The sequence below is a fragment of the Octopus sinensis genome, linkage group LG5 (genome assembly GCF_006345805.1).
Source record: "Octopus sinensis linkage group LG5, ASM634580v1, whole genome shotgun sequence".
Classification (NCBI taxonomy): domain Eukaryota; kingdom Metazoa; phylum Mollusca; class Cephalopoda; order Octopoda; family Octopodidae; genus Octopus; species Octopus sinensis.
This window is the reverse complement of record NC_043001.1, coordinates 133848454-133863075: the sequence shown is the minus strand read 5'-3', so window position 1 is coordinate 133863075 and position 14622 is coordinate 133848454. Positions and strand designations below refer to the sequence as shown.

Here is a 14622-nt window from a genome sequence, read left to right as displayed (position 1 = left end):
ATTATCCACTGAAATCACAAGCTATGACAGCAAAATCATATAGCCAATTACTAAATATCTGTTGCATTTTTCAAAAACCATTCTGTCCAATGTTGACATGGAAAAATGAAACAAAAGAAAAAAACATTCCGTCCATGCTGACATGGAGAATTGAAAAACTCAGCTTTTCTAATTTTGTAACATATGGAAATAGTAGTCTTACATCAGCAGGATCTTCTGGTGATGACTGGCCACATCGTGAAGTCTTTCCATCTGGCCTAATGGTTCCTGTGTGCCGATTTGGTCGATCTTCATATGGAACTATACAAAAGGGTCATTGATACACTTCATATAAATAAAACAACAATCATGCATTTCTAACACACATTAATATCCAAATACCTATCAACTGGATAAGGGTTTCAACTGGTATAAATATAAAATTACACTTCTACATTTTCCCCCGTCTACAAATAATGTACATCTATCAATATAATTGGGATTCTATTTACATTGCCACACCTGTGAAATTATAACTTATGCTTGTAAACATATTATTTATTATGGCACTCTGTTAGTTATGACAACGAGGGTCCCAGTTGATCCGATCAACGGAACAGCTTGCTCGTGAAATTAACGTGCAAGTGGCTGAGCACTCCACGGACATGTGTACCCTTAACATAATTCTCGAGGAGATTCAGCATGACACAGAGTGTGACAAGGCTGGCCCTTTGAAATACAGGTACAACAGAAACAGAAAGAAAGTGTGAGAGAAAGTTGTGGTGAAAGAGTACAGCAGGGTTCGCCACCACCCCCTGCCGGAGCCTTGTGGAGTTTTAGGTATCTTCGCTCAATAAACACTCACAATGCCCGGTCTGGGAATCGAAACTGCGATCCTACAACCGCGAGTCCACTGCCCTAACCATTGGGCCATTGCGCCTCCATATGTAAACATATAACATAAACCCAAACCCTAGAACAACTACTTAGTCTTCAGTTATAATATCTCTACATTTTTGCCATCAACAACAAAATATATTCTCCACTATGGTCTTAATTTTCATACTCTTTTACTCTTTACTTTTTTTACTTGTTTCAGTCATTTTGACTGCGGCCATGCTGGAGCACCGCCTTTAGTCGATCAAATCAACCCCGGGACTTATTCTTTGTAAGCCCAGTACTTATTCTATCAGTCTCTTTTGCCAAACCGCTAAGTGACGGGGACGTAAACACACTAGCATCGGTTGTCAAGCAATGCTAGGGGGACAAACACAGACACACAAACACACACACACATATATATATATATATATATATATATATATATATATATATATATATACATATATACGACAGGCTTCTTTCAGTTTCCGTCTACCAAATCCACTCACAAGGCATTGGTCGGCCCGGGGCTATAGCAGAAGACACTTGCCCAAGATGCCACGCAGTGGGACTGAATCCAGAACCATGTGGTTGGTTAGTAAGCTACTTACCACACAGCCACTCCTGCGCCACTCATGTGTAGTATTTTAAAACTTCTATTACACACAGATACCCTTAATAATCGTATTATATACAAATGCTCTTAATTTCAGTGTTATATACAAATAACCGTAATCATTGTAATATAAGCATAAATCCATAACCTTTCAGCATTCAGATAACTCTATCAAATGTAATGCCTATTTATTCACGTTTTGAATGATCATGCATTATACTACTGTAGCTTCAAAATTTTGATATGATTGCATATTTTTAAAATGACATTGTAGGGTAGGTGTCAGGGATGGAATGTAGCTGATTTGAACATAAATCATGTAGAATATTTGGGTCAGATATGGCTGATTTAAATGCTAACGGGTTAAGCAGTGTAATATATAAAAATATCTTTAATTGCTCTATTACCCACAAATGCCTTTAATCACTCTATTATACAGAAATACCCTTAATTACTGTAGTATACAGAAATACCTTTAATTACAGTATCATGTTTAAAAAATAGTGTTAATTACTGCAATATAATAAATGTAATTATTATTAAAAATGTACATAACACCTTCCATAAAGGTTATTCACACTAAAATTCCATTTATCAAGAGACACTAGCCTATTGTAAATAGGCTATTGTCTCTCGTTATTTCTAAATTCTATGAAAATTATGAATACAGTTAATTAAGTACAAATATTATCTATTTATTTGTTATCTTTTTATAATAATTAGCAAAATGTTTCAGCTATAAAAATATGAAAGAAAACATCCTGTGAAAATGTTGACAGACAAAATTTAGAGTTTTAAGGAACAATTTCGTAAATTGCATTTTCCCCTATAATTTGTAATCCAAACATGGCACTGGAATCTACAAGAAGATATAAAATAACTCAAACATAAATCCTTTTACCTATATCTGGTCCTCTGTTTGAAATTCTATCATTTTTTTTCTCTGGCTTCATTCCTACAACAGATTGGAATTTCTCTCCAGGTTTTCTAAAAAAAAGAAAGATTTTATGTATTAATAGCGTACTTTGGAAATATTTTGATTATAAAATATTTAAATCATAGATATTTGTATCAGAATTACATATATTTAGACAAACCCCAATAATTAATTTTCATTTTAACCCATTAAAAACTGACATGGATTGAATACATGCATGCATGCATTTGTGTGTATGCACCGATATGGTTGTGTGGGGAAGAAGCTTGCTTCCCAACCATCTTGTCTCAGGTTCAGTCCCACTGTGCAGCACTTTGGGCAAGTGTCTTTTACTATAGCCTCGGGCTGACCAAAGCTTCTAAGTGGATTTGATAGACAGAAACTGAAAGAAGCCCATCAGTCAATGCTGCTGACTGTGTTTTAGCTAAAGCTACAGCTTTAATTAAGTCTGTCCAGAGTTGCCTCTATTCAGTATTTCCCATTGATAATGGCTAAAAAGTTAGAATCGCATCTGGGAATCCAACAGGGGAAGTATGAGACAGATATGGTGTTTTTACACCCTTTATCATAAGAGAGAATGTTTTCTCCACTCACTGAAGTGATTGACATTAGGAAGGGCATCCAGCTATAGAAACTATACCAACACAGATGTTGAAGCTAGCACAGCCTTCTAGCTCATCAGTTCCTGTCAAACTGTTTAACCCATGCCAGCATGGTAAAAAGGACATTAATTGATGATGTAAATACTAAGTCTTTCCCCTTGTGAAGAATGTACCGATTAATATAAATAAATGATCAGCAACTTCAAGATAAGAACTAAATAGACTAATTGAAATAAGACAATCATGAGAAGGATGGTACAGAAGCTGACAGATTACCTGACCAGACTTTGGTTTAAAGAAGCTTTAGTTGACATTTGTGATAAGCTGTGGGAGAAAAAGAGTGATAACATAACATACAACTGGGAGATTTCTATGAGGTGACCTGCCGCAAGCAAAGTTGCTACAGGAGATACTAAATACTATGTATACATAGAATGGAGAGGAGCTGACAGTAAAAAGCAAGAAATTGTTGATGAAATCTATACTTGGAATGATAACAGTGCATTTACCATCACTGACACCAAGAAGAAAGAGACATGGAAATGTTATTGAGAAGCTTCTGAATTTTAAGAATGGGAAAAAGAGGAAGGAGATCCAACAAGGAGACCAGCAATTAAAGTTGACAGATAGGAGTGGCTGTGTGGTAAGTAGCTTGCTAACCAACCACATGGTTCCGGGTTCAGTCCCACTGCGTGGCATCTTGGGCAAGTGTCTTCTGCTATAGCCCCGGGCCGACCAATGCCTTGTGAGTGGATTTGGTAGACGGAAACTGAAAGAAGCCTGTCGTATATATGTATATATATATATATATATATATATATATATATATATATATATATATGTGTGTGTGTTTGTGTGTCTGTGTTTGTCCCCCTAGCATTGCCTGACAACCGATGCTGGTGTGTTTATGTCCCCGTCACTTAGCGGTTCGGCAAAAGAGACCGATAGAATAAGTACTGGGCTTACAAAGAATAAGTCCCGGGGTCAATTTGCTCGACTAAAGGTGGTGCTCCAGCATGGCCGCAGTCAAATGACTGAAACAAGTAAAAGAGTAAAAGAGTATATGTAATAAAACACAAAGACATGAAAACAGGGAAAGCAACTGAACGATCAGGAATAGCCATTGAGAAGTGAAAGATATTCTGCAAAGTAGGACACATGTTAGTCATTTACATAGTCAATCAGATAGAAGGGAGGAGTCATACTCAATAACTAGGACAGCAGCAGCAGCATCAACTGCTATACTAGGGCAAAGAAGACACTCAACAAAGAAGCATCAAACTGATGGGACAGGTTTTGAAAGTAACCGGTTCCAAAAGAGTTTTAGCAGAATTAAGAAAATTAAATTAGATGAGATGCAATTTGGGTTTATGTCAGGACAATTTACAACCAAGGCTGTATTCCTAGTGATACAACTACAAAAGATCTTAGCTAAGACAAAGCCACAATACTTAGTATTCATGACCTTAAAAAAGGCTTTGACAGAGTACCAGGGTCTGTAATTTAATGGTCACTAGAAAGCTAGGTTTGAGTGACATGGCTTTTAAGCTTTTTCCATGTATGCTATCAGCAGATTTCAGCAAGGAATTTAGATAGATAGCCATCTGTGCTTGGTTCTCAGCCACCTTCTGTTTATTGTAGTTCTTCAAACCATTACAAGGGAATTTAAGATCAGCTGTATATAAGAATTCCTCCTATATGCTGTATGCTGCTGATCTAGTATTTATAGCTGAATCTGTTGAAGATTTAGAAGCAATTTCATGTGTGAAAGTAAAACCTAGAATCAATGCTTTAATCACTGGAAAGACAGAACTTAAATCCCTTTGATATGCAAAAAATGGGAAGGTAAGAATTTCAAATGGTGTACCTAATGTAAACTATAGTGCACAAAGTATAGTAGAATCACAGGTTGGTTAGGTGACTGAGCAGATAGTAAATGTAGATGTTCCAAAAGAATAGCCAGAATAAGAATGGTATGGAAAAAATTCAGGGAGCTATCACTTCTGTTAATACAGGATTCACTCTCTGAGTGAAGGACATATTGATGCTTGTGTACCAATGCAATATTGCACAGTAGCAAAATGTGCATTAAATATGGAGGATGTGTGAAGGTTTGAAAGAATTGAGAGAAGCTTGCTTCATTAGATCATCATCATCATCATTTAACGTCCGCTTTCCATGCTAGCATGGGTTGAACGGTTCAACTGGGGTCTGGGAAGCCCGAAGGCTGCACCAGGCCAGTCAGATCTGGCAGTGTTTCTACAGCTGGATGCCCTTCCTAACGCCAACCACTCCGTGAGTGTAGTGGGTGCTTTTTATGTGCCACCGACACAGGTGCCAGACGAGGCTGGCGAACGGCCACGCTCGGATGGTGTTTGTTACGTGGCACGGAGGCCAGGCGAGGCTGGCACGGCCACGATCGGATGGTGTTTGTTACGTGCCCACAGCACGGAGGCCAGATGTATAATGTAAATGTGTATGAGTAATACAGTACAAATGAGCTGAGAGAAACCTAAGTATAAGAAGAGTCAGATGCAGCATGCCAAAGAGAAAACTGCATTGGTACAGACATTCAAGTAAAGCAGTCTCAAGTAGAAGGAAACTGCAGGAAAGGAACAATGAGGAAGACAAGAGATGAAAGATGACTTCAGGATGCTCAATCTAACAAAGATACAAGGAGTGATTACAAGAAGTGAGACAGTGCTTGAGAAGATCTGTCCATGTGTAAGCATACAAAAACAGACATAAAATGAAGATAGCAAAGGTGATGATGAAATGCAGTTAGCTTACAGTACCTTAATAGTTCAGAAGGGAAAAACACTAATAATTTTATTGTATTCACCTGTGTCTTTTATCATTTTTTCCTGTACGTCTTACTACAATGGTGTTTCCATCAACATCACAGCCATTACATTCATCTACAGCTTTCTTGGAATCTTCATCACAATAAAAGCGAACATAGCTAAAAGAAATCATAAATGTGGAAAACTGAAGACAAATTATAGAAAATAGGATTAGAATATATGAAAAACATATAAAATACATTGTTTTTATTTTTTGAAATTTGTGATTTCTCAAAGTTAAAATACAGGCACTAAATATTATCATAAGCCTACTTGCTTCTTCTTGCTACCTTAGCTATTAGCAGCAATATAGTCAATAACAGGGGAATTCAAAACTCCTTATATTCATAATATACACACATAGTCATATAAATTATAAATAGTTTATTAATGCAAGTAGTTAATTAGCACAGTAAAGAGCCACAATTTCTAATTCATCAGCGTCGCCTCGACTGGCTTCTGTGCCGGTGGCACGTTAAAAGCACCAACCGATCGTGGCCGATGCCAGACGCCCCCCCCCCGGCACCTGTGCAGGTGGCACGTAAAAAGCACCCACTACACTCGCAGAGTGGTTGGCGTTAGGAAGGGCATCCAGCTGTAGAAACACTGCCAGATCAGACTGGAGCCTGGTGCAGCCCTGGCTTCCCAGACCCCTGTCGAACCGTCCAACCCATGCTAGCATGGAGAACGGACGTTGAACGATGATGATGATGAATACTGAAACAACAACAACTTCTTGAATGTTCAAATAAACCCTTCAGTTTCTTGCTTAACTCATCACCAGTTGGTTAATATTCCACTTAGTTAATAATTCTTAATGCACATAGCCTTTGTTTATCACAGATTCATTTTTTAGGAAGCACTCCGTCGGTTACGACGACGAGGGTTTCTGGTTGATCCGAATCAACGGAACAGCCTGCTCATGAAATTAACGTGTAAGTGGCTGAGCACTCCACAGACAAATGTACCCTTAACGTAGTTCTCGAGGAGATTCAGTGTGACACAGAGAGTGACAAGGCCGGCCCCTTGAAATACAGGTACAACAGAAACAGGAAGTAAGAGTGAGAGAAAGTTGTGGTGAAAGAGTACAGCAGGGATCACCACCATCCCCTGCCGGAGCCTCGTGGAGCTTTTAGGTGTTTTCGCTCAATAAACACTCACAACGCCCGGTCTGGGAATCGAAACCGCGATCCTATGACCACGAGTCCTCTGCCCTAACCACTGGGCCATTGCGCCTCCGCCACAGATTCATTCATCACTGATCTGGAATAACAGGCTATGTAGAATTATGACCCATGTTGCGCTTATGACAGACAGTTGATCAGTTGAAGATTCTGCACATATCGCAAAAACATGCCCTAGCAACTATCCACAATGCCTAGTTACCTAGAATTTATTTGTTATTGCTTATTACCTCCACCTTAGCTAAGGCGGAGGTATTGTTTTCAGTCACATTTGTTTGTTTCTTTTGTCTGTGGACAAGATATCTCAAGAACCATTGGATGGATTTGGATGAAACTTTCAGGGTTGTTTGTCCTCGTGACTGGCACAAACTGATTAGATTTGGGGATTGATCGGGTACCGGACAAGGATTCTGGATTATTTTTCTGTTTTTTACTTAATTTTTGAGAGGGGTTGGGGTCATTTTTAGTATTCTTGTTTGTGAGAGCAGTCAAGTTTATTTCAGATATTCTCATTTTAAAAATCCTCTCTGGCTAATCGTTGAGAGGACATTGGTGTTGGCTTGTTATATCTAAGTTTTGAACATCATTATAGCTCCTGTAAATACATCTATTAGTAGATTCTAGGCCCGAATTATATACTGATGCTTTAAATAACAAAAACAAAAGGACCAAAATCAGGGAATCTGAAAAGATGATCTCTGAAAGAGTTAAGTATCTTAAATCAGATACATGTTATCTTTCTTGAAATATAAACATTTTTAATTAGTTTCATATAGATTACTTCAACAAATATCTTTCCAAAATGTTTGTATAATCTACTATTTAGCTCTACATATCTGGTTAAAATATGATGTAATCGTAGTTATTTTATTAAGAATCTGTCAAGAATCTACACTAAACAGTCATAATTTTTAAGCCTAAAAATATTTCCAATCTCTATTTCAACAACCTAAAATTTAAGTGTAAAATATTACTTAGAAGACAAAAAAAAAAAAAATACCACTTACGAAATTTTAGTGCCCGGGGTATTGTTGTCATCTCTAACCATTATGGACTGGATTTCTCCAAACTTAGAAAACAGACGACCAACATTTTTCTGTTAGAAAAAGATGTATAAATCAGTGATAAAAACATAATTCATTTTGTAATTTTTTTTTTTCTAAATGTAAGTTTCAAAATAAATCATCAGTTCTTTGCCTAGATTATTTCAGCCAATATTGACTTACATATAGTCCAGCTGAACGTCAACCGTCACCTATCTCATCAGTCTAAAATGAACTGCCAAGTTCATGCCCCTTGTAATCCTTCCATGACTTACTAACCTGAAAGTTTCACATTTAAATAGCGCTTTCATTCAGTGTCAGAGACCAGACAGTAACAAAACACATGTAACCGATACAGACAGTAGTGGAGGCGCAATGGCCCAGTGGTTAAGACAGTGGACTCACGGTCGTAGGACCACGGTTTCGATTCCCAGACTGGGCGTTGTGAGTGTTTATTGAGCGAAAACACCTAAAGCTCCACGAGGCTCCGGCAGGGATGGTGGTGATCCCTGCTGTACTCTTTCACCACAACCTTCTCTCACTCTTACTTCCTGTTTCTGTTGTACCTGTATTTCAAAGGGCCGGCCTTGTCACTCTCTGTGTCACGCTGAATATCCCCGAGAACTACGTTAAGGGTAACGTGTCTGTGGAGTGCTCAGCCACTTACACGTTAATTTCATGAGCAGGCTGTTCCGTTGATCGGATCAACCGGAACCCTCGTCGTCATGACCGACGGAGTGCTTCCATCCACAGACAGTAATGCCTTTGTATCAATTACATTACATGTAACTGATTTTATTTTTTTATGAATTAAAATAATGTCTATTTAACATCAATGATTTATGCCCCAACACATCCTCGCCTCCATCTTCTCCCCCTCCTCTCTCTTTTTCAACTGGTGTAACCATGAATCTCCTCTACAGCAAGATACCCGTTTCCGTCTCACTATCATACCTTAACTACTCAGCACCTGGCACAAAGCCACTCTCCTCAATACTTTCCCCCACCCCAACCCCTCAGTTGGCGAGTCTTAGTTTGCAAGTTACTTGGTAACCTTGCTCATATGCTAGTGCCATGTATAAATATGGTTTCTGATTATAAATATCTTGGGTCATACATATCATCATCTGGAAAAGACTTTCTAACTAGAAAGGGTATGGCCTGGTCAGCCTGTAATGACATGCATAAGATCTGGTCATCAAATCTAAGTAGAGACTTCAAACTTGAAATCTTCAAAGCCACAGTCGAACCAATTCTACTATATGGCTCAGAAACCTGGACGTTATCAAAGAAGCTTGAGAGGCGGTTGGATGGAACTTACACTCGCCTCCTTATGAGAGCTCAAAATCTCTTGTGGAAGTGTCATCCAACCAAAGTACAAAAATATGGGAAACTACCACCTGTGTCATCTCTTGTGAAAGGTAGGAGAGTCCAGTTTGTTGGACATTGTTGTAGAGCTGAAAAAGAAGTAATTTCTACTCTTCTCCTCTGGAAGCCATCTACTCGCAATAGCAGAGGGCACACACTCTCCTACCCTGATGTAATCTCCAGGGATACAGGCATCCAGCAACAGGACCTTCGTAATGCCATGATGGACCGTAAAGTCTGGCGTAGCATGGTAAATTCCATTGTCTCAACAACGGTCGAACAATGATGATGATGTATAAAGCACCTAGTATATTCTGTAAAATGGTTGGCATTAAGAATGGAATCCAACTGCAGAAACCATACCAAAGCAGACAGTGGAGCCTGGCAGTCCTCTGGCTCACCAGCTCCTGTTGAACTGTCCAACCCATGCCAGTATGGGAAGTGGACATTAAATGACGATGTTTTACTTGGTTGTTCAAGATGCCCAGTGAAGCAGTTTCTCATTTCCTATATATATATTTCTTTACTACCCACAAGGGGCTAAACATAGAGGGGACAAACAAGGGGTTTTAAGCCGATTACATCGACCCCAGAGCGTAACTGGTACTTTATCGACCCTGAAAGGATGAAAAGCAAAGTCGACCTTGGCGGAATTTGAACTCAGAACATAACGGCAGACAAAATACCGCAAAGCATTTCGCCCGGCGTGCTAACGTTTCTGCCAGCTCGCCTCATTTCCTATATAGTTTCATTATCACAACTCTTACAACATTTTGGGTTGAACACTATTCTCACTTAACTGAAGGTACCATAGCATGAATGAAATTAATTTAAGATTTCATATATGAGAACTTCCTTCGAGGTATAATAAATTTGATAACAAGCGCCCTTAATAACACCAATCAAATAAACTTGCAATTAAATAATTTTTAACTTTGCTAATTTTCCTAAGTTTTCATAAAGCAGCCTCAGAAAAGACTTCATCATTCTTGTAGGTATGGATCTTCTTTATAAAAAAATCCTTGTATATAGGCCTTCTCTGTAATAAAGTACAAGAGCCTTTGTTATCTTTATGAATGGGCCCTCTCTGTAGGAAACTATAACATTGTTCATTCTCCTCATACATGACAGCAAAATACTATCCATTATTATTCCCTCCCGTTAGTTGTTTTATATTTTAAAAATCAGTGAAAAAAAAAGATAGAGCCCATGGCTGTCTTGAAGTATTGCCTCCTTGAAGTATTGTTGTTTAACATCGGGTCAGCCCTGACTAAGTAGGCATAAGATGAACGCTGTTTTGGCCATCACCTTCCCTCTTTTTCCCCAGTATAGTAAATTTACTAGTTTAGAGGAAGGGGTCAAGCTCACAGTACACAAACTCTCTGACACTGGTAAGATATGGTAGGAAGGAATTCCTGAAGGTCAACATGCTGAATATGGGGGACAAGAGAAGAGAGATGAATGAATTGAGAAAGCCTGAATGGAGGTGGTACAAGACCAGCTAGCCCCGAGAAACAGTAGCCTTTGTAATAGCAGTAGAAAAGACAGTAAGAGGTAACAGCATATCTGTGGGCCAGAGACTGGGGAGGGTGCTCAATGACTTTATACCAGTTAGTCAAGTGACGTTTCTCTGGTTGCAATTTAGGATATCTGTATAACAGCAGTACCTTCCTACATATTGAAACAATACACCATTGTGCATGTCATCTGAACATTGTTATGGGTTAGTAGTTGTTAGGGAATGAAGTATTTTCTGGTTCTGAAGATGACGAAACTCTGTGATACAGTCTTTGCTATTATGAGGACATGCATTCATTCATCAGGGGAGAGCCTCAATGATATTGAAACCTAGCATTTGAAGTGTTTGTAGTGTCCATATCTAGGGTGAGGTGCAATGTATTCTTGAATGTGCAGTGATTGTGCATTTTTTCCTGTTAAAACTGATAATAGAGAATGTTTCCAATTTCTTTCAAATTGTGTGGCAACAGGAAATTGTTCCTCAGGAGCTCAAGGATGCTTCTATTGTCCATCTCTACAAGAGAAAGGGAAACAGGCAATCTTATGACAACCATTGAGAAACTTCTCTCTTGGCATCGCTTGCAAGATACTTGCATGAGTTCCACTTAACTGCCTCACTAAGCAGTTGGAAGGCAGGCATCTACCAGAGAGTCAGTATGGCTTCAGAGAGGGCTGTAAGACATTCAACATGATCTTTGTAGCATGCCAGCTTCAGGAGAAGTGCCAGGAACAGAACAGGGATCTATACGTGACATTTGTAGACTTAACTAAGGACTTTGACACCATCAGTCATGAGAGACTTTGGAAGATCATGGGAAAGTTTAGCTGCCCAGACAAATTCATCAAGCATGGTGCATCAGTTACAATGGTACATTTGCTCAAGTACTGGACAGTTTGCAGACAACTGTGTACACAATGTCACAACAAAGGCTCAGATGCAGCAGAGAATAAACTGCTTTTCCACTGCTTGAAACAACTTTGGCTTCACAATCAGTACTCAGAAGACAGAAGTCATATGCCAGCCTGCCATGCAGAAGCCATATGTGGAACTAACTACAACTGTCAAAGGGGAAATGCTGAAGGTTGCTCACATACCTCGGAAGCACACTTTCCAGATCTGTGAATTCGACACATGCATCACCAAGGGCAACACAACATTCTGGTGGCTATATGAATCAGTGTGAGAAGAGAGGCATTAGCCTGGCCACTAAGTTGAATGTGTACCAAGCAGATGTATGGCTCATGCTACTTATGTCTGCGAGACTTCCATATCAACTGTCAAGCATCTATACACTGCTGAGGAAAGTGCAAGTCAGGTGAGCAGGCCACCTTGTTTGAATGCCTGACATGCAATTCCCCAAGAAACTGTTTTACAGCAAACAGGTGGAAGGCAAGCATATGCAAAGTGGACAGAAAAAGTGCTTCAAGAATACTCGAAGCCTCACTGAAGTGCTTTGATAACTTGGGAAACACAAGCACAAGAGTACTCTGCCAGGCAAAGCTGCGCCAACAGAGGTCCCACCTCCCACAAACAGAACAACATTGCAGGGACATGAAGAAAGCACAAACTGCACAAGTCCAGAGCAAACTCCTTGCCTTCAGCCTGAGCAGACTACCAGTTTCTGACTCACAACAAAGCCTTCTGAGTATGCATCAGACAGATCAGGCACAGCTGGACACATCATCACCCATCTTTTTCTCCCATGTGATGTACTTGGTCATCATCAACAATGATGGACAAACTACTTAAGGTTTTCCCCATGTTGTACAAGCATTTGTCACTATAAAATCGAATGAGTGAGAGCTCTTTGCTCCCCATTGTTTTCTCCACTTCCCTTTCCAATGTGAGTCAAGATTCAACCTTTTTGAAGTCACAAAACAAATGGCAGGCCCTTTGTCCAATAATCAGGTTGTCATACACAATAAAATACTGCCCACTTCTGTAGCTCCCTCATTGATAAAGCTATTGGGAAGGGTAGTATAGGTCTGGAGCAGTCATAATTCTCTAGCTAACAATGCAAGGTGCATCAACTGATGTCTAAGTGATATGATCTTGGGGTTACTTGTCATCACGAAGGCCTGCAACAGGGAAAAACTACATTTCACGAACAGGGAAAAACTACATTTCACGAACAAATGGTCACACTTGAAAGCTTGTGGGTTATAGTAGAAGACACTTGCTTTAGGTGTTGCTTTCAAGTGTGACCACTTGTTGTGCTCCATTTCTTCGTGAAATGTAGTTTTTCCCTGTTACTGTTACCTCTTACTATTATATATATATATATATATATATATATATATATCATCATCATCATCGTTTAACGTCCGTTTTCCATGCTAGCATGGGTTGGATGGTTCAACCGGGGTCTGGGAAGCCAGGAGGCTGCACCAAGGTCCAGTCTGATCTCGCAGTGCTTCTACAGCTGGATGCCCATCCTAAAGCCAACCACTCCGTGAGCGTAGAGGGTGCTTTTACGTGCCACCTGCACAGGTGCCAGGGAGGTTGGCAACGGCCACGATTGGAGTGTGCTTTTTACATGCCACCGGCATGGAAGCCAGCCAAGGCAGCACCACGTTCGGATGGTGCTCTTTACGTGCCACCAGCACAGGTATCATAACTACAATTTCCATTTGATTTCTTTATGCTAATGTGCTTGACTCAATAGGTCTCCTCAAGCACAGCAGGCCATCCTGCAATCTAAGGTACTTTGGATGGGCTGGGGCTTCTATGTGAAGCTGGTGCAGGAAACAGCCATGAACTCACGTTATTTGTCGGGTCTTTGCAGTCACAGCATATCTCCAGAGGTCTCAGTCTTTCGTCATTGCCTCTGTGAGGCCCAACATTCAAAGGTCATGCTTGACCACCTCGTCCCATGTCTTCCTGAGTCTACCTCTACCCCAGATTCCTTCAACAGTTTGGGAGTGGCACTTTTCCACACATCTCTCCTAATCCATCCGCAGTACATGACCATACCAGCGCAAACATATCTCTTGCACGACACATCCAATGCTTCTTATGTCCAGCATTTCTCTCAGGGTGCTTACACTCTGTCGTGTGTGCACAGACATTACACATCCAGCGGATCATGCTAGCTTCATTTCTTTCAAACCTACGCATGTCCTCTGCAGTCACAGCCCATGTTTCACTACCGTGAAGCATGGCAGTTCGTAAACATGCGTCATACAACCTACCTTTCACTCTAAGTGAGATACCCTTTGTCCCCAGTAGGGGTAGAAGCTTTCTAAACTTTTCCCAGGCTATTCGTATTCTAGTGGTGACACTCTCTGAGCATCCACCTCCACTACTAACTTGCTCACCTAGGTGAAGGAAACTATCAACTACTTCTAGTTTCTCCCCTGGAATGTGATTTCTGAGTATCTGTGGTGTCTACTGCCCCTGAATATCTGTGGTGTGCATCTGCCGCACACGAAAGCTATCTTCTCAGTTAATTTTCCTTTGATGTTGTTGCACTTCTTATGTGTCTATAGCTTACACTGGGTACATCTTATGGAGTTTCTACCTACACCTTTTCTACAGATTGAGCAGGACCACCTACTTGAGAGTGTGTGTGCTGAGTTCGCCTTCATACTTAAGATAACTTTGGTCTTTGCTACATTGACTCTAAGGCCTTTAAGTTTTCTTTTAAAAA

At 40.0% G+C, this 14622-nt stretch overlaps 1 protein-coding gene across 2 annotated transcripts in view; it reads right to left on the bottom strand.

Moving 5' to 3' along the window:
* Positions 1–14622, bottom strand: part of LOC115212285 (serine/threonine-protein kinase 31) — an 83059-nt gene that overhangs the window by 58825 nt on the left and 9612 nt on the right. Inside the window, exons 2-6 of one of the 2 annotated variants that reach the window (XM_036503092.1) lie at positions 8051–8139; positions 5859–5978; positions 3293–3340; positions 2379–2464; positions 203–300 (exon numbers count right to left, since the gene is read on the bottom strand). In XM_036503092.1, coding sequence (XP_036358985.1) covers positions 203–300; positions 2379–2464; positions 3293–3340; positions 5859–5978; positions 8051–8139 — 441 coding nt within the window. The remainder of the gene's footprint in view (positions 1–202; positions 301–2378; positions 2465–3292; positions 3341–5858; positions 5979–8050; positions 8140–14622) is intronic. The other variant, XM_029781128.2, reaches the window with a different exon arrangement.